Consider the following 17,942-nt stretch of genomic DNA (forward strand, 5'->3'; position numbering starts at 1 on the left):
AAAATACATTGTATAGAGAGTTCATAAAGCAGAAAACTAAAGAGGCAGAGGATAGATATAAAAAATATAAAAATAAATTAACTAATATTATAAGGGCTGCTAAGAAAGAATATTATAAGAAATTATTAAACGATAACAGAAATAATCTCAAAGTAATTTGGAGCACTTTGAACAGTATTATAAAAAATGGGTCAAGATCTTTAAATTATCTAAGGTACTTTCTTAATAATGACAAAGATGAATATAATATGGATGTGGTAATTAATAGTTTCAACCATTACTTTGTAAACGTAGGACCAATCTTAGCAGAACAAATCCCGGGTCCAGAAACATCTGTTGAAAATCTGAGCAATTTGATAGATAAAAAATACTTTCCAATGTTCCTTACAGCAGTGGAAGAAAAAAAAGTTGTTTTCATTTACAGATCATATCAGATTAATAATAGATAACACGCTTGCACTTAACCCAAAGGCCGAAAAGCAATAATTTATTACAGTCAATGGTTTTAAATATACCACTTCTACATATTAAAATCCAGAAAGGCAAACACAGCTAGACTCCGCCTCCAACAGCTGGATCCTTTTGAAGAGAGACATCGCCTTGTAGAGTGTATGTGGGGATGCTTCCATGCAAAAAGATCAATAGTTCTAACACTTGATAACCAAAAATATTCAGCTCTGCCAGAGCAAAGCCTACAAAAATACGTTCAACTCGTTAACATTTCTCTCCCATACCGCCCACACCCAAATCTACACCTGTGTTGTTGAGCATGGAGAAAACCAGAAAATAGGGAAAAAGTTAGGGCAGGCAAAACAAAGATTTTTTTTCTTTCTCTTTTAAAATAAGGTAACCATTCCTAAATCTACTATAATACCACACGAGAGCATAGAATAAAAGGACCAAACTACTATTTTTATTCTCTACTCTAAAAAACCCATTTATTAAATAAGAAAAAATAAACTTTTTCGAGAACAAAGATAGAGGTACTACAACATCAGGTTAGTACATGGAGCCGAAAGAGCAAACCCCTATCCCAGCTCCTTGTTCTAAAAAAAAAATCTGCTTAACGCTCTTGGTAAGAGAACAAATCAGACATCAAATTGATTAAAATAAATATTACACTCGAAACTGGTTAAAATGAGGAAAAATGATAAACTACTTCAGTGAATAGCTTTAAATATATCACTTCCACATATTAAAATCCAGAAAGGTAAACACAGCTAGACTCCGCCCCCAACAGCTGGATCCTTTTGAAGAGAGACATCGGCTTTTGAGGCGTGTCGGAGATGCTTTAATGCAAAAAGATCAATAGTTCTAACATTTGTTGACTAAAAACGTTCAGCTCCGCCAGAGAAAAGCCGACAAAAACATACTGAACTTATTAACATTTCCCGCCATAGAAATCTTTAGTAAAAAGCGAAAGATTTATGCGTCAATGAAGAGAAACCTGAGCTGTACTTAACACTGGATCAGGTTAGTGACACTGTATTGGAGGTGCAGAAAGCTGGTAGAGGGTAAGGTGGCCTGGGCCAATCTCTTACACCTTTACAGCTTTATTAACCATTGCACACAGGCAGAGAAATGTCTGACCAACGAGCTTTTTTGAAAGAAAGATCGATTGATCAATCGATCGATAGATAGATAAGCAAGCGGGGTGGGGGGTGTTGAATTTTGAAAAGGAACAGTTGAGTGCTGTGTGATCTGTCCAATATCACGGATGTAGGCCTGTAAATTAAATATGAAAACATCAGCTGGAGTTTGATTATTGACAGGAACGCTGTTGACCCCAGCAGTAAGTAATAAATGAGGGCTATTGCGTCATCCTCGTTAGTATAGTGGACAGTATCTCCGCCTGTCACGCGGAAGACCGGGGTTCGATTCCCCGACGGAGAGGCTTTAAAAATAACTTGTGTAGCAGCGGGATGGAGTGGTTTGCACTGTCACCTCACAACAAGAGGGTTCTAGGTTTGAGGTTGGCGGGGGCCTTTCTGTGTGGAGCTTGCTCTACTTAACCCCACAGTTCAAAGACATGTAGTTTGGTTAACATGGGGTGGAGTTGGGCTGAAATGCTCTTGAGCATGTATATATGAATGATCACATTTTGTGTCAATTAAATCTTATTAATAGTAACAGATCTTGATAAATTCAGTGACTATAGACCATACTTTAATATGCCTAAAGTCAATGTTAATGTCAATTATGACTATTATAAATTGCCAATGGTAGACCCTCTGATGATGTTCTAATAATATTCTATTTCTAAGTCTAGTAAAAGTCAGACAAAAAAAAGTTTTCTGTGTTTTTAGCTTTTAGGTAAATATCAGAAAATTGAGTTAGCTAATTTAATGGATGCCCGCTAACATATCTTTGCGCATGGAGCGTTAGCAAACCTCCCTCGTGATAGTGAGAACTGGCAGCCTGGACTTTTCCATTGGCTCGCACGCTCGACCCCCAATCCAATGTTGCTTTGGTCGGCCAAAGTTATGAGGTTGTTGTGGGGTACTAAGACTAGACTAAATAACAAAATTAAATGATTCAGACATCCCTAGTCTCCCAGACGCTCTGGGAGTCTCCCCAGGAGCATGTAGACAGAGACACGAAAGGCAGGAGAAACTTGATCTAAGTCTTATTTGGAAAGTTGTAAATTAAATTGTAATGTGGTGCAAGGACAACAAACTCCATCTGAACGTGGAGAAGACGAAGGAGATTGTTATGGACTTCAGGAGAGAGCACACCCAGCATGCTCCACTATCTATCGACGGTGCTGCAGTGGAGAGGGTGAGCAGCACCAAGTTTCTGGGTGTGCACATCTCTGAAGACCTGTCCTGGAACAACAACACCGCATCACTGGCCAAAAAAGCCCAACAGCGTCTGGACTTCCTCCGCAAACTGAGGAGAGCAAGAGTCCCGGCCCCCATCATGCACACATTCTAAAGAGGCACCATCGAGAACATCCTGACCAGCTGCATCACCGTGTGGTACGGCGCCTGTACCGTGTCCTGCTGCAAGACTCTGCAGCGCATCGTGAGAGCAGCTGAGAGGATCATTGGTGTCTCTGTCCCTTCTCTTATGGATATATATAACTCCTGCCTCACCCTCAAAGCCATCAAGATTGCAGGTGACCCCACCCACCCATCTCACAGCCTCTTCAGCCTCCTGCCGTCGGGGAGGAGACTGTGGAGTCTCTGGGCCAAAACCAGCATGCTCAAGAGCAGTTTCTTTCACCAGGCAGTCAGGACGCTCAACCCCCCCCTGCCCCCTGCCACAGATTCTGCTCGCACACCCCCCTTCAGCATCTGATATGTCATCCTCACAGTCCCCCTCCCCCAACGCACACACACACATACATCTCATCGTTCATTAATACACTGAACTCAGGGACCGCACATCTCACTTTACCTCGCCCATTTGCACTATTCCGCACTACTTCACCTTAACAGCTGCTAGTTTGTTTATACTGCTTATTTCATGTTTCATGTTTACCTGCTATACCTCAAGTGCCCTTGACTGTTTGGTTATTTGTACCAATTTATATGTGTGTGTGTGTGTGTGTGTGTGTGAGTGTTTAGTCTAGTTCATATCTTGAGTGTTTATACTGTTTATATTGTCTGTTTGAGTGTTTAGTCTGTCTTGTTCTTATCTAGTGTTTATACTGTTTATTTATACTGTTTATACTGTTTGAGTGTTTAGTCTATGTCTAGTTCCTATCTAGAGTGTTTATACTGTTTATATTGTTTGTTTTTTTCAATTATTCTATTTTTATTTATTGCATTGCCAGTTTGCACCGTGGGTCAGAGAGGACTGATATTTCATCTGTGCTGTATGTCGAGCATGTATAGCATATTTGACAATAAAGTTGACTTGACTTGACTTGACTAATGACTGGCTATTGCTGATATGTGGTTTGATGTTGTGACATGTAAGTAAGTTTAGCAAACAATTGATTTGATCGATGTAGATTTATGGTGTGAAATGTAAAGAACTATTGTTAATATGTGAATTGATGGTGTGAGATGTAAACAAGTAATGCAAATAATAGTGTAGATTGATGAGATGTAAATAACTATTGCTAATATGTGAATTGGTGGTGTATATTGTGAATAAGTTTTACAAATTACAGTGTAGATTGATGGTGAAACATAGGCTTAATAAGTTAGCAATATGTTCACTGATGTGAGATATAAATAAGTAGGCCATAAGTTGATAAAATATGTATTAAACCAATGGTGTGATAAATAAAAATGTTTTGAGAGATATTGACCACTGTGAGTGTAAAGGCTCCTCCTCCTTACAAAAGGCAATTAAACCACTGTCTGAACCAATGGGTTTTTGACCAAAATGCTCCGAACGGATCAAACTTTGGTGCACGAACCAGAAGGGAACCCGTTCCCTGTTGGTGGAAAAGGCCTACGTGTAGGTCGGTGCAAAGTCTTGTCGGGTCCATATCTTGTCTGACCAGTAGAGGGAGCGCACATGAAATCACCACCAGTGTCTTGTGATAACTTGGAAGAGGGGGGGCCAAAAATTATGCAAAACCCTGCTCGGACGCTTTGGCTGCCCTCATGGAGCAGCCTACACCCTTGCAGGGTTACATCTCAGCCAGGTAAAGAATCTTGTATTTACCTGGCAGGGGCAATACCATGATCAAAAAGGTGGTTTGCACAAAGTGAGGCCCAGCCATTGCACTCAGGCTATGTTAACCTTTATGAATTTCTCAAATGCAGAAACCTCAACTGCATAATTTCTGATAGTGGGGGACTGTGTTTGTGCTCTCCTCTTTTGCATAAATCTGTTGGAATCAAAGATAGAGTTGTTTGTCTTTTTGAAGTTTTTCTTTTTTTTGGTGTTCAGGTGTTTTATATCAAGAGCTACTGGCTGCTTGAAGTTTTTGAGGAGCAAGGAGGGCTGTGCTCTTAAGGTTAATGTGTGGAAAAAATCTCTCTGGTTCTGTGTATTGCTGGGTTTCTGAACACTAGGAAACGGGTTTTGTTCAGACTTTTTTTATCCTCAGTACCCAGCTAGCGTTTCCACGAGTTTTGAGCAGGAAATGGTTGTTGAGGATGCACCATGGATGGAGGGAATTTCACTGGGGTTGTGCAGATCTTTGTGAATTTCTCAAATGCAAGAATATCAACTGTATAATTTCTGAAAGTGGGGGAATGCGTTCCTGCTCTCTCCTCTTTTCCATAACCCTGACAGAGTCAAAAATAGAGCTGGTGGCTTATCTATCTATCTTTATTCGTCACATGCACACTTCAAGCACAGTGAAATTCATCCTCTGCATTTAACCCATCTGAAGCAGTGAACAAACACACACACACACACACACACCCAGAGCAGTGGGCAGCCCAGAGCGCCCGGGGAGCAGTCAGGGGTTCGGTACCTTGCTCAAGGGCACCCCAGCCCAAGGCCGCCCCACTTCAACCTAACTGCATGTCTTTGGACTGTGGGGGAAACCGGAGCACCCAGAGGAAACCCACGCAGACACAGGGAGAACATGCAAACTCCACACAGAAAGGCCCCCGCTGGCCGCCGGGGTCAAACCCAGAACCTTCTTGCCGTGAGGCGACTGTGCTAACCACTACACCACCGTGCTGCCTATTTATTTATTTCCTTCCTTCCTTCTTTCCCCTCCCCTGACGTTGTGTGCTGGAGTGCAAGTTGCACGATGTGTTTGAAGTCTTATGAAGACAAGTGGGCTCAGGCACCAAAACGCAGCGTGTGGAGAAAATGTAGCTGGCTCCGCATGTTGCTGTTATTTTCACTCTGCTCGCACGGATTTCCGACCACCAGGGAACGAGTTCTTGAACGGGTTTAGGTCAGGCTTCTGGGAACCTTGGCATGAGCAAGGGTCTCCATGAGTTTTCAGCAGAAATTTGTCATCAAGAATGCGTCATCGACAGAAGGCATTGCACAGTGCGCAGCAGAAGTAAACAGTAGTCCAGAGATGGTGGATCACATTGCTTGCCTGCAAGCTTTGTTCTGTTATTTCTTCCCTGGTGGTCAGAAAGCTGTGCGAGCAGAATGAAAACACCAGCAACATGCGGAGCCAGGTACATTTTCTTCACACGCTGCGCTTTGGTCCCTAAGCCTCCTTGTCTTCATAAGATTTGCAGACATAGCAGATATTTGCTTTCTTCTGTAGTGGCTGCCACGTTCGCTTAACACGAGAACGGTCCCCGATTCGAAACTGGGCGGAATCGGTGCTCATTTTTTTGAGCTTGGCGGCGAACAAATGTCGAGCTGCGATCTCTGCTCCGTCCGTGCCTTTTGGAACAGTCCCAAACCGAGACGCTGAAAAAGCTTTGCGTGTTTTCTGCTGTGCAGTGGTTTCCCCTTTCACCTGACAAGCGAATAGACGCTCCTGAGAAACCTGGCAGAGCCATACTTTGCCTTTTGAGTTCTGCTTCCCTTAATGTCCAGTTATCTCATCTCATCTCATTATCTCTAGCCGAGTTATCCTTCTACAGGGTCACAGGCAACCTGGAGCCTATCCCAGCTGACTATGGGCGAAAGCCGGGGTACACGCTGGACAAGTTGCCAGGTCATCACAGGGCTGACACATAGACACAGACAACCATTCACACTCACATTCACACCTACGGTCAATTTAGAGTCACCAGTTAACCTAAACTGCATGTCTTTGGACTGTGGGGGAAACCGGAGCACCCGGAGGAAACCAACGCGGACACGGGGAGAACATGCAAACTCCACACAGAAAGGCCCTTGCCGGCACTTCCAGTTATCGCCTTGCTAAAATCAGGTACCCTCGAAACAGCCAGAAAGACAGACCCTTAACGTGACCGGATTGCTTTCTGTAGCTTAGTGGTTGTCATGTTCTCCTAGGTGCAGACGAGCGTCGGGACAAAACCTCGTTTGCACGGTTTCCCTGCCTCTCTGGTTTTCCATCAAGGTCCGTGACGGCTGCTTTAAAAACAAAATCGGGCACGATCTACATTTCTGTTGACTGTGGAAGCATGGACATTGCAATTCGTCACGGGGAGGTGGTGTTCTCAAATGCCACTTCGTTGCTCGTTTACGGAGTGAGGTCAGGTCAACAGGGCTGCACACGGCATCAGAACGCTGCAAAGTGGCATTGACTCTGGAATGCTTCATCATGTCTCAACGAGTATTTGCCGGCCAACATTCAGACACATTTGCTTATTGACTCTCAAACCGTGACTGTGCAGTCCTCTGTTTGTGGAAAACATGCAAAGAAGCAGCTTGCCGCCAACGAAAGACAAGCACGCAGGCGCCCGTGTCCTTGAAGCATGCCCAGGTTTGAGCAAACCGATGCCATTCGACTGCATGCAACGCGAGCGGAAAGCAGAAGGAGCGGCCCTCAGTCACCTCCTTGGCAAGGCAGTGATGAGCAACCGATCCGTTGCTGCCGTTTCCTCCTGGGGGCCTGGCCACGCTCTCTGCCTTTCATCAGGGAAACGAAGCGTTAAAGGGTGTGCGTTGGCCAGGAATCGAACCCGGGTCAACTGCTTGGAAGGCAGCTATGCTAGCCACTATACCACCAACGCTGCGTACCTGGCCTGGGGACAGATGCCTAAGTGCCATTGCTTCTGAACTTGAGGCCCAGGCAACAGCTGATCGGTCCAAGCACTGAGGTTTCTGTAGTGTAGTGGTTATCACGTTCGTCTTACACACGAAAGGTCCCCGGTTCGAAACCGGGCAGAAACAGCGGTGGGTGGGTTTATTTATTTATTTATTTTTTGAGTGACTGCTGAGCTGTGATCTCTGCTCTGACCGTGCCAACTACGGAAGTGTTTGCTTTTCACCAGCCAAGGTATGGACACATTTGCTGAACAAATCTTACACAGTGACTCTCCAGTTCTCTGTTTGTGGACAAATATACACCTGTCGCTTGCTGCCAACGACAGGAAAACACGCAGGAGCCCGTGTTGTTCACCGCTTCATGGGTCGAACATACGCAGGGGCAAACTGATGTCATTCAACCCTGCAAACAACTACTTACGTCGCTCGTGGAAAGCGGAAGGAACAGTCCTCAGTCACCTCCTTGGCCCGTCCAAACAAGGCATTTGATTTCTTCCCGTGATGTTGTTGCAGCGCTTTTCAGCGCTGATCCTCGTCACACTCGACCACCAGGTCATCTCTACGACGCCAAGGCCGTGCCCCTATCCTCGTGACAGTCGCTTAAGCGTGATCTGTGTTCTTCTTGAGGCCCAGGCAAGAGCTAACACACGCGTGGTTTCTGTGCTGTAGCGGCTGCCACGTTCGCTTTACACGAGAACGGTCCCCGATTCGAAGCCGGGCGGAATCGGTGCTTGTTTTCTTGAACTTGGCGGCCAACAAATGTCGAGCTGCGATCTCTGCTCCGTCCGTGCCTTTTGGAACAGTCCCAAACCGAGACGCTGAAAAAGCTTCGCGTGTTTTCTGCTGTGCAGTGGTTTCCCCTTTCACCTGACAAGCGAATAGACGCTCCTGAGAAACCTGGCAGAGCCACGCTTTGCCTTTTGAGCTCTGCTTCCCTTAACGTCCAGTTATCGCCTTGCTAAAATCAGGTACCCTTGAAACAGCCAGAAAGACAGACCCTTAACGTGACCGGATTGCTTTCTGTAGCTTAGTGGTTGTCATGTTCTCCTAGGTGCAGACGAGCGTCGGGACAAAACCTCGTTTGCACGGTTTCCCTGCCTCTCTGGTTTTCCATCAAGGTCCGTGACGGCTGCTTTAAAAACAAAATCGGGCACGATCTACATTTCTGTTGACTGTGGAAGCATGGACATTGCAATTCGTCACGGGGAGGTGGTGTTCTCAAATGCCACTTCGTTGCTCGTTTACGGAGTGAGGTCAGGTCAACAGGGCTGCACACGGCATCAGAACGCTGCAAAGTGGCATTGACTCTGGAATGCTTCATCATGTCTCAACGAGTATTTGCCGGCCAACATTCAGACACATTTGCTTATTGACTCTCAAACCATGACTGTGCAGTCCTCTGTTTGTGGAAAACATGCAAAGAAGCAGCTTGCCGCCAACGAAAGACAAGCACGCAGGCGCCCGTGTCCTTGAAGCACGCCCAGGGTTGCGCAAACCGATGCCATTCGACTGCATGCAACGCGAGCGGAAAGCAGAAGGAGCGGCCCTCAGTCACCTCCTTGGCAAGGCAGTGACGAGCAACCGATCCGTTGCTGCCGTTTCCTCACGGGGGCCTGGCCACGCTCTCTGCCTTTCATCAGGGAAACGAAGCGTTAAAGGGTGTGCGTTGGCCGGGAATCTAACCCGGGTCAACTGCTTGGAAGGCAGCTATGCTAGCCACTATACCACCAACGCTGCGTGCCTGGCCTGGGGACAGATGCCTAAGTGCCATTGCTTCTGAACTTGAGGCCCAGGCAACAGCTGATCGGTCCAAGCGCTGAGGTTTCTGTAGTGTAGTGGTTATCACGTTAGTCTAACACACGAAAGGTCCTTGGTTTGAAACCGGGCAGAAATAGCGATGGGTTTGTTTGTTTATTTATTTTTTGAATATGCCGATCCAGTAGTGGTAGTGCAAATGCATTCAGCTTCAACACACTGGAATGGACAGTCTGTGTCGAATGTATACAGTGCCATAGAATGATGATTTTTCAGCATCTTTTAAGGTCAATTATAGCAGGAGTGAGAGTATTGAAGAACACAGAAAATAACCACAGTAAGAAGTGGACTCATCAGGCTTTGAGCATAAACCATCACCAAACACAAACAGCAAAATCCCCAGTGTTGAATTCAGTGGCGTAGCCAGGATTTTTTACATGGGGTGGCCAAAGGGGGGCCAGGGATATACAGGGGGTGGCCATGCTGTGACTAAATAAAGGTGAGGTGAGGGGGTCCAGGGGTCCTCCCCCGGGAAATTTTGAATTAGCTAGATTTGATTTCCTGTATTCTGATGTATCTGGTGGCATATCTGGTGCCTAACTCATGAACAAAACCCATGTGAGCCAAGAGGTCAGAAATTAATGTATTCATTTATTTATGTAACATAAAGCATCTGCAAAACAAAGAAACCATCCAACTTGTTTACTCTAGTTAAGCATCAGGATTTTAACGATCACTACTAAAATGCAGAAGTAAAAACTAAAAGATCACCTGCCCCAGGCACCTGGGAAGTAGTAAGGATATTAGTCAGGCTTGAATAAAGAGTGCTTTGCTCAGGAAAAGGAAAATACTTGTATACTTAACTCATACATACAACATATGTAAACACAACACGTTGTGATATTGTCCATTGTAAGTACTGTACAAACTAAATGTGTTGAGTTACAAAATGTGTTTGTGTGTGTGTGCGCGTGTGTGAGTGAGTGCAAGTGTTACACTGATGTAACACATGACATAGTTGAGGTGTAGTGCATGAGTGGTGTGTGTGTGTGTGTGTGTGTGAGAGAGGGGGGAAAGTATGTGCACTGCATGTAGATATAGATGAGCTCTGTGTGTGTGAAGATATGTTACATGTAAATACAAAAATGAAGTGCATAAGTTGTGTGTGTGTGTGTGAGAGAGAGTGTACGTTCAGAGTGCATGAGTGTTGTGTGTGTTATACGTGAATATAGAAATGTAGTGCATGAGTGGTGTGTGTGTTGAGAGTGCACGAGTGTTGGGTATACCAGTGAGTGTGTTACATGTAAATATAGAAATGTAGTGCATCATGCATGAGTGGTGTGTGTGTGTGTAAGAGAGGGTGTGTGTTGAGAGTGCATGAGTTGTATCTTATAGTGAGTGAGAGAAAGACATAGTGTGTGTTAAGAGAGTGAAGTGTGTGTTCATATATGAGTGAGAGAGAGAGTGAGTGTTAAGACAGTGCATGAGTGTTACATTTAAATATAAAAATTTAGTGCATGAGTTGTGTGTCTGTGTTGAGAGTGCATGAATGTTACATGTAAATATAGAAATGTAGTGCACAAATTGTGTGTGTGTGTGTGTGTGTGTGAGAGATAGACAGTGTGTTAAGAGAGTGCATAAGTGTTGTGTATGAGTGAGTGTGTTACATGTAAATATAGAAATGTGGCGCATGAGAGGGGTAGGGGGACAGTATGTGTTGAGAATGTATGTCCACTGAGTGTTGTGTATGTATGAGTGTGACAATTATTAATCAATGTGTACTCCCACCAGTAACACACAACATCTCACACACATTAATATAAACATCACACAACTTCTCTATATCTACTGTGTATCTAGTATCTATATCTATGTGTGCACACAGCACAAATCCCACTGTAGCCGGATATCTATAAAGACACATATTTATCTATACGGTTGCATTTACATGTAAACGAAGGTTTCAGTCACTGAAAACGGATACTTTCGAAAACCCCAGGCAAAGTGGAGATTTCTGGAAACTCAGGAGATTTCTGGAAACTCTGAATTGTCTGAGGACAGAACTGTAACTGTATATCTACAAAGTGAGAACTTGAAGAAAGTATAAGAGATGAATAACTTACCTCCCAAATTAATCGCACATTCACGTAGATCGTAGGTTGTTGTGTTGTAGGACTAGAGCATGACTATCTGATACCACCTGCTGCTTGAACACGCGAAACGTTTATGTGCTACGGTAATATGCATCCCCGCAGAAACCAAATAGGCGGAACAAAAATCCAGCGGGCGGAACTAACATTTCGTGGGACATACCGGTTTTATAAATTTTATTGTCTGGCCCTGGGATGGCCAGGGCGGGGCCAAGACGTGCCCTGGGGTGGCCACGGTCCCTCCTGCCTCCCCCAGCTCCGCCCCTGGATATAGTCATAGAGAATTGATATCTGAAGAGTTGAAATAATAAGTAATATACAGTATATATATATATATATATATATATATATATATATATATATATATATATAAGGAAGCTCGATAATCAATTTATATTGACTAAAGTAGAGGGGTGGGATTAAATAAGTTTTTACTTCAGCCCACTCCTTTTCGGACATGTAAACTCAAAACTGCTTAGTGCGTCCTTGTTTGCAGGCACATGCACACATAGGGCTTTAGGGGTGCTTGAGCCCCTGCCCTTTTTGCCTCGAATTAAATGTTGCCCTTTTAAAATAATAATAATAATAATAATCCTTGTAATAAATAATACAGTCCTGTTAGAAGTTTAAAACAACAGTGGTACAAAAACTCCACGGCAATCTACCAATGTTCTTGTAATCCGGGGTGGCTATGTGCGCTGTTATCCGGAGTGGTTGTGTGCGCTGTAATCCGGGGTAGTTGTGTGCGCTGTAATCCGGGGTGGCTGTGTGCGCTGTAATCCGGGGTGGCTGTGTGCGCTGTAATCCGGGGTGGCTGTGTGCGCTGTAATGCGGGGTGGCTGTGTGCGCTGTCATCCGGGGTGGCTGTGTGCGCTGTAATCCAGGGTGGCTGTGTGCGCTGTAATCCGGGGTGGCTGTGTGCACTGTAATCCAGGATGGTTGTGTGCGCTGTAATCCGGGGTGGCTGTGTGCGCTGTAATCCGTGGTGGCTGTGTGCGCTGTAATGCGGGGTGGCTGTGTGCGCTGTAATCCGGGGTGGCTGTGTGCGCTGTAATCCGGGGTGGCTGTGTGCGCTGTAATCCGGGGTGGCTGTGTGCGCTGTAATCCGGGGTGGCTGTGTGCGCTGTAATCCGGGGTGGCTGTGTGCGCTGTAATCCGGGGTGGCTGTGTGCGCTGTAATCCGGGGTGGCTGTGTGCGCTGTAATCCGGGGTGGCTGTGTGCGCTGTAACCCGGGGTGGCTGTGTGCGCTGTAACCCGGGGTGGCTGTGTGCGCTGTAATCCGAGGTGGTTGTGTGCTCTGTAACCCGGGGTGGCTGTGTGTGCTGTAATCCGGGGTGGCTGTGTGCGCTGTAATACAGGGTGGTTGTGTGCGCTGTAATCCGGGGTGGCTGTGTGCGCTGTAATCCGGGGTGGCTGTGTGCGTTGAGCTGCCGCTTCTCTGTCCATTGCTGCTCCGCTCGCGTGTGGCCAGAGAGAGGGCGCGCACGGACTGAGTGAGAGGGAAGAAGCCGCTACACGCGCTGCCACAATGATAACAGAGGAGGCGGACAGTGAGGCAGCTGGAACATGTGAGCTGTGGTCTAACAGTTAGCCCTTTCAAACTGTATGGACATGACATCTGGGCGTTTGTAGGGTAGGGTGACCACCTGCTCATAAACCCAAGGGGGGAAAAGGGGTATGTTTTTGAGGGACAATGTGGGACGGCGCCGCGCCGGCCGCTGGAAGACTCACAGATAGTGGTTTACCCATTTCTAGCACATACTACCTTACATGGTATATCAATAATACCCTATTCTGCTGTTATTGGTGATGTATTGTCATGAACAGGCCACCAAATGTGTTTTTTTTTAAATAAACATTCATAATATTTTGACCATTCAATGACTTGACAGACACACTTCCACTTATGATTTACTGAAGCTACTCAATTTTATTTATTTTCCATTACAATTTATTCACTTTAAATCAATCATAATATAATATTGAGTCTGAGGCTTTGCAGTGCATCAGTACAGCAGGAATAGTGACAAGTCTCCATTTAGTTTTCAGTGGATTAACAGGAATTGTAGTGGCTCAGCACCACAGAAACAGTAGAAAAAAAGTCTCTTAACTCACAACCACAGCAAAAACTCTTCTGTGTTTGGGGACACCTTTAGGCCTTTGGGGACACGTTTAGGACTCACCAGCATCTGCATACATGTCAACCTTTGGTCAATCAAACCTGTATAGCCAACCTCCAAAATCCGTATTTCCCTTATAAAATCCGTATAAGATGCAAATTAAAATAATTTACCTAAAATTTGAATGATAATTAACAATGATATATCCCAGTTACTTTTTATTCAATATTAATAACAATAAACCTTCAGAATGAATACAAAGCTCCAATGTTCGACAAAAACACAAAGTGCCACTCTAATGTTCTGAATTGTACTCCATGACAGCTTTTTAAGCACTCTGCACCAATAGTCACTAGGCTGCATGTCAGAGCAAGTGTCTGTGTTGATCTTGCCGGAGTGCCCATTCAGAATCTTTTCAGTCGCTAGTGAAAGTCGCTCAGATGGAAATACGCATTTCAAACAAAATACTTCCTGGTTGGCGGGATTCTTGCAATGCGGTGTGCGCATGATCAAAAGTGGAACGAAGTCTCGCTACCACAAGATAACGCGCGATTTCATAAGACTCTTTACTGGCTGTTTGTGCTTTCTGTGGTGTACAGTATGTTTGTAAATGTTATGCGCTCTTTTATCATCGTGGGAATTTATTATAGCTCTAAATAAATATTGAAGTTTTTTTAAAGAATCCGTATAACTTTATTTGTACGCCCGTATACTACGTTTATTGAATCAAATCCGTATAAAATACGGACATTCCGTATAGGTTGACATGTATGCATCTGAATGAAATAAGGAAGAGAGATAAGAGACAGAATTAAATTAATTTTTTTCACTGACCTTAGCTAGATAGCTAACGCAACACTGTTACATCCATTAATATAACTTTTAACTTTACCTTTGGTTGTTGTCTCTCGTTGGTCATTCAGTGGTCTTCTGAGGACTTTCAAGCAATCTTCGACGGAGGCAGGGGCAAGCACGTCCGTGACGATGGCTTCTGCCTTTGTCTGACCACATGCCATCATCTTCGCAATGTCGGAGTCCTGATACATCGTTGCAGCTAGCTTTGTGCCACAATCTCCTGCCCGATATGATATTGCGTGTTGGGCAGTGTGATACACACTCATCACCTCTGCCACAGTCACTTTGCCAGCTAGAGAGTCGTTTTTAGGTCGGAGGAAAGCATCCATAGATTTAGACGTTTCTTTCTGTTGCACACGTTTCTTGTGAGTCTCCGCGAGCCTGTGTCGTTTCAGGGCTACTGACATTTGTGCGAGTAATTTAAGTCTCTGTAGTTTAATAATCTGATTGTTAACTGACATGACCTGACCTGTTACTGTTCACAATCGATTGCCTCGGGCGTGCTTCGGTGTACATGCAAGTATCATATACCGTCGGGAAGCTTACATTCTCCTCTTGTATATATAACTAGTCGTCGACCTCTTCCACAATGTGCTCAAATCAAATGTGGGTTATGTTTCAGAAAAAAACAAAAACAAAAGCTTGTGAAAAATGTACTCAGAAGCCTATGCAAAGAAGAGAGGCTCTCTGATCTCCTTCTCCTCTCGATTGAAAAAGACATACCGATAAATCACAATGAGGTCATTAATATCTACAGGGCATGGCCCCCAGAAGGTTACTGCTTTAAGGCCCCTGGAATGTTAGGCTTCTACCTTATGAGAAGAAGGACTGATTTTTTATCATTTTGTCCATTAGGCTATTTACTTATTTGTTCAAAGTTCAGGTTTCACTGTTCAATGTTAAATCTTTAACAATAAAAAAGCCTAATAATGCACCAGTGTTTTATTGCTTTGCATGTCTTCCAAGCCTATGATAATGTGAGTGACAATTTTGCTGACACAAAAGAAATGGCAATTGCATATCACTTTCACCAACACAGGACACATAGCTAAGTACTTACCTTCCTCTTAGTACGTTAATTTTAATTCTACATTTCCATATTTTGGAAAGGACCGGGGAAAAAAATAATGCACTTGCTGCCCTTTTTCTGACTTTGAGCCCCTGCCCCTCTATAATCCTGTGCACGTCCCTGCTTGTTTGTATTTTTGTCTTGTTTTCTTTTGTTTTGATATATTATTATTACCTATATTATTTAAGGTTTATTTTCTAATTTAGTGGCTTTTTACGTGTTCTTGTTACAAATGCTGTTTTGTTTTCCTTGTTATCTGCTTATTTATTCATTGTTTGTTTACATGTTTGAAATAAACCATCGTTATCATCATCACTGCAACCGCACTTGCTAATTGACACGGTAGCCAAAAGTGCGGGCTATTTTCGCGGCCACGCCCCCAGAGTGAATATTCATGAGCGAATTGGGCGTGGTGTTTCGCCCAGTGGAAACCTACAGTAACCCTTTGTGTGCCGCGCACGGGGCGGGATTTTTTTTCTTCAGTCAGAAATATTGGTAGGGACACGCCCACACCGCCCACACCCAATTCTACACCTGTGTTGTTGAGCATGGAGAAAACCAGAAAATAGGGAAAAAGTTAGGGCAGGCAAAATAAAGATTTTTTTTCTTTCTTTTTTAAAATACGGTAACCATTCCTAAATCTAGTATAATACCACATGAGCGTATAGAATAAAAGAACCAAATTCCTATTTTAATTCTCTACTGTAAAAAAAAAAACATTTATTAACTTCACTTAAAGAGTGTTTTTTGTCAAATTCGTATTTGTCAAATAAGAATTAAAAAATCATTTTTTTGAGCAAAGGCATTATTCCTGAAAATACTACAATATCAGGTTGATAGGAGCAAACCCCCATTCCAGCTCCCTGTTCTAAAAAAAAAATCTGCCTGATATAACATTTTCATTTACAGAACATATCAGATATTAAATTGATAAGAATAGATACCACACTTGACCTTAACCAAAAGGCCGAAAAGCAATAACTTACGTTGAACTCGTTAACATTTCTCTCCCACACCGCCCACACCCAATTCTACACCTGTGTTGTTGAGCATGGAGAAAACCAGAAAATAGGGAAAAAAGTTAGGGCAGGCAAAATAATTTTTTTTTCTTTTTTAAAATAAGGTAACCGTTCCTAAATCTACTATAATACCATATGAATGTATACAATAAAAGGAACAAATTCTTATTTTTATTCTCTACTCTAAAAAAGCCATTAATCAACTTCATTTAAAGAGTGTGTTAAATAAGGAAAAAAAAAAGCTTTCTCAAGAACAAAGATAGAGGTACTATAACATTAGATTGGTATATGAAAAGAGCAAACGCCAATCCCAGCTCCTTACTCTAAAAAAAAAAAAAAACTACTGGATATAACACTCTCGTTTAAAGAACAAATCAAATATTAAATTGATTAGAATAGATACTACACTTGATCCTAGTCAAAATGCAGAAAAATGATAATTTACTGCAGCTGATGGCTTTAAATATACCACTTCCACATATTAAAATCCAGAAAGGTAAACACAGCTAGACTCCGCCCCCAACAGCTGGATCCTTTTGAAGAGAGACATCATCTTTTGGGGCGTGTGGGAGATGCTTTAATGCAAAATGATCAATAGTTCTAACATTTGTTGACTAAAAATGTTCAGCTCTGCCAGAGCAAAGCCTGCAAAAATATACTGAACTCATTAACATTTCTCTCCACAGAAATCTTTAGTAAAAGGCGAAAGATTTATGCGTCAATGAAGAGAAACCTGAGCTGCACTTAACACTGGATCAGGTTAGTGACACTGGATTGGAGGTGCCTTTACAGCTTTATTAGCCATTGCACGCAGGCAGAGAAATGTCTGACCAACGAGCTTTTTTGAAAGAATGATAGATAGATAGATAGATAGATAGATAGATAGATAGATAGATAAGCAAGCGGGGTGGGGGGTGTTGAATTTTGAAAAGGAACAGTTGAGTGCTGTGTGATCTGTCCAATATCACGGATGTAGGCCTATAAATTAAATATGAAAACATCAGCTGGAGTTTGATTATTGACAGGAACGCTGTTGACCCCAGCAGTAAGTGCTTTCCATACCACATTTTTTATTGATAAATGAGGGCTATTGCGTCATCCTCGTTAGTATAGTGGACAGTATCTCCGCCTGTCACGCGGAAGACTGGGGCTCGATTCCCCGACAGGGAGGCTTTAAAAATTTATTAACTTGTGCAGCACGGCAGGCCCGTAGCCAGCATTGGGGGGGATCTTTTTTCCCCCCAAAAGTGGACTTCATCTGGCCCCCTACTCCCGTACCCCCCAAATACACGAGCACACTTCAAATCTTCTAATTTAGACATTTTTTTATTCATTATAAGTTCTCTGTTGTCTAACTTATTATTGTTATCTTCCTACAACTGTGCTGTGACTTCATTGTCTGTCTCTGTT

General features: G+C 43.6%; 1 protein-coding gene, 8 non-coding genes and 2 pseudogenes across 9 annotated transcripts in view; 3 read left to right on the plus strand and 8 right to left on the minus strand.

Moving 5' to 3' along the window:
- LOC132884340 (carbamoyl-phosphate synthase [ammonia], mitochondrial-like) overlaps window positions 1-14,635 on the minus strand; it is a 42,881-nt gene extending 28,246 nt beyond the window's left edge. The window contains exon 1 of the mRNA XM_060918183.1: window positions 14,477-14,635. Within this exon, the coding sequence (XP_060774166.1) occupies window positions 14,477-14,635 (159 nt within the window). The remainder of the gene's footprint in view (window positions 1-14,476) is intronic.
- Window positions 963-1,146, minus strand: LOC132898940 (U2 spliceosomal RNA). The gene has a single exon (XR_009656607.1). It is a non-coding gene; the product is annotated as a U2 spliceosomal RNA (small nuclear RNA).
- Window positions 1,341-1,454, minus strand: LOC132896532 (U5 spliceosomal RNA). Its single transcript, XR_009656077.1, has one exon. It is a non-coding gene; the product is annotated as a U5 spliceosomal RNA (small nuclear RNA).
- On the plus strand, window positions 1,822-1,893 carry trnad-guc (transfer RNA aspartic acid (anticodon GUC)). Its single transcript has one exon. It is a non-coding gene; the product is annotated as a tRNA-Asp (tRNA).
- LOC132896867 (U1 spliceosomal RNA) lies at window positions 4,616-4,779 on the plus strand. Its single transcript, XR_009656190.1, has one exon. It is a non-coding gene; the product is annotated as a U1 spliceosomal RNA (small nuclear RNA).
- Window positions 7,458-7,529, minus strand: trnag-ucc (transfer RNA glycine (anticodon UCC)). Its single transcript has one exon. It is a non-coding gene; the product is annotated as a tRNA-Gly (tRNA).
- On the plus strand, window positions 7,617-7,689 carry trnav-uac (transfer RNA valine (anticodon UAC)). The gene has a single exon. It is a non-coding gene; the product is annotated as a tRNA-Val (tRNA).
- On the minus strand, window positions 9,226-9,297 carry trnag-ucc (transfer RNA glycine (anticodon UCC)). Its single transcript has one exon. It is a non-coding gene; the product is annotated as a tRNA-Gly (tRNA).
- Window positions 14,636-16,313: 1,678 nt separating the features above from the next.
- Window positions 16,314-16,492, minus strand: LOC132898127 (U2 spliceosomal RNA; annotated as a pseudogene).
- A 277-nt stretch (window positions 16,493-16,769) lies between these two features.
- On the minus strand, window positions 16,770-16,970 carry LOC132898524 (U2 spliceosomal RNA; annotated as a pseudogene).
- Window positions 16,971-17,158: 188 nt separating this feature from the next.
- On the minus strand, window positions 17,159-17,273 carry LOC132895567 (U5 spliceosomal RNA). Its single transcript, XR_009655777.1, has one exon. It is a non-coding gene; the product is annotated as a U5 spliceosomal RNA (small nuclear RNA).
- Between the last annotated feature and the right edge of the window lie 669 nt (window positions 17,274-17,942).

This window comes from Neoarius graeffei, chromosome 1 (genome assembly GCF_027579695.1).
Source record: "Neoarius graeffei isolate fNeoGra1 chromosome 1, fNeoGra1.pri, whole genome shotgun sequence".
In the NCBI taxonomy this organism is placed as follows: domain Eukaryota; kingdom Metazoa; phylum Chordata; class Actinopteri; order Siluriformes; family Ariidae; genus Neoarius; species Neoarius graeffei.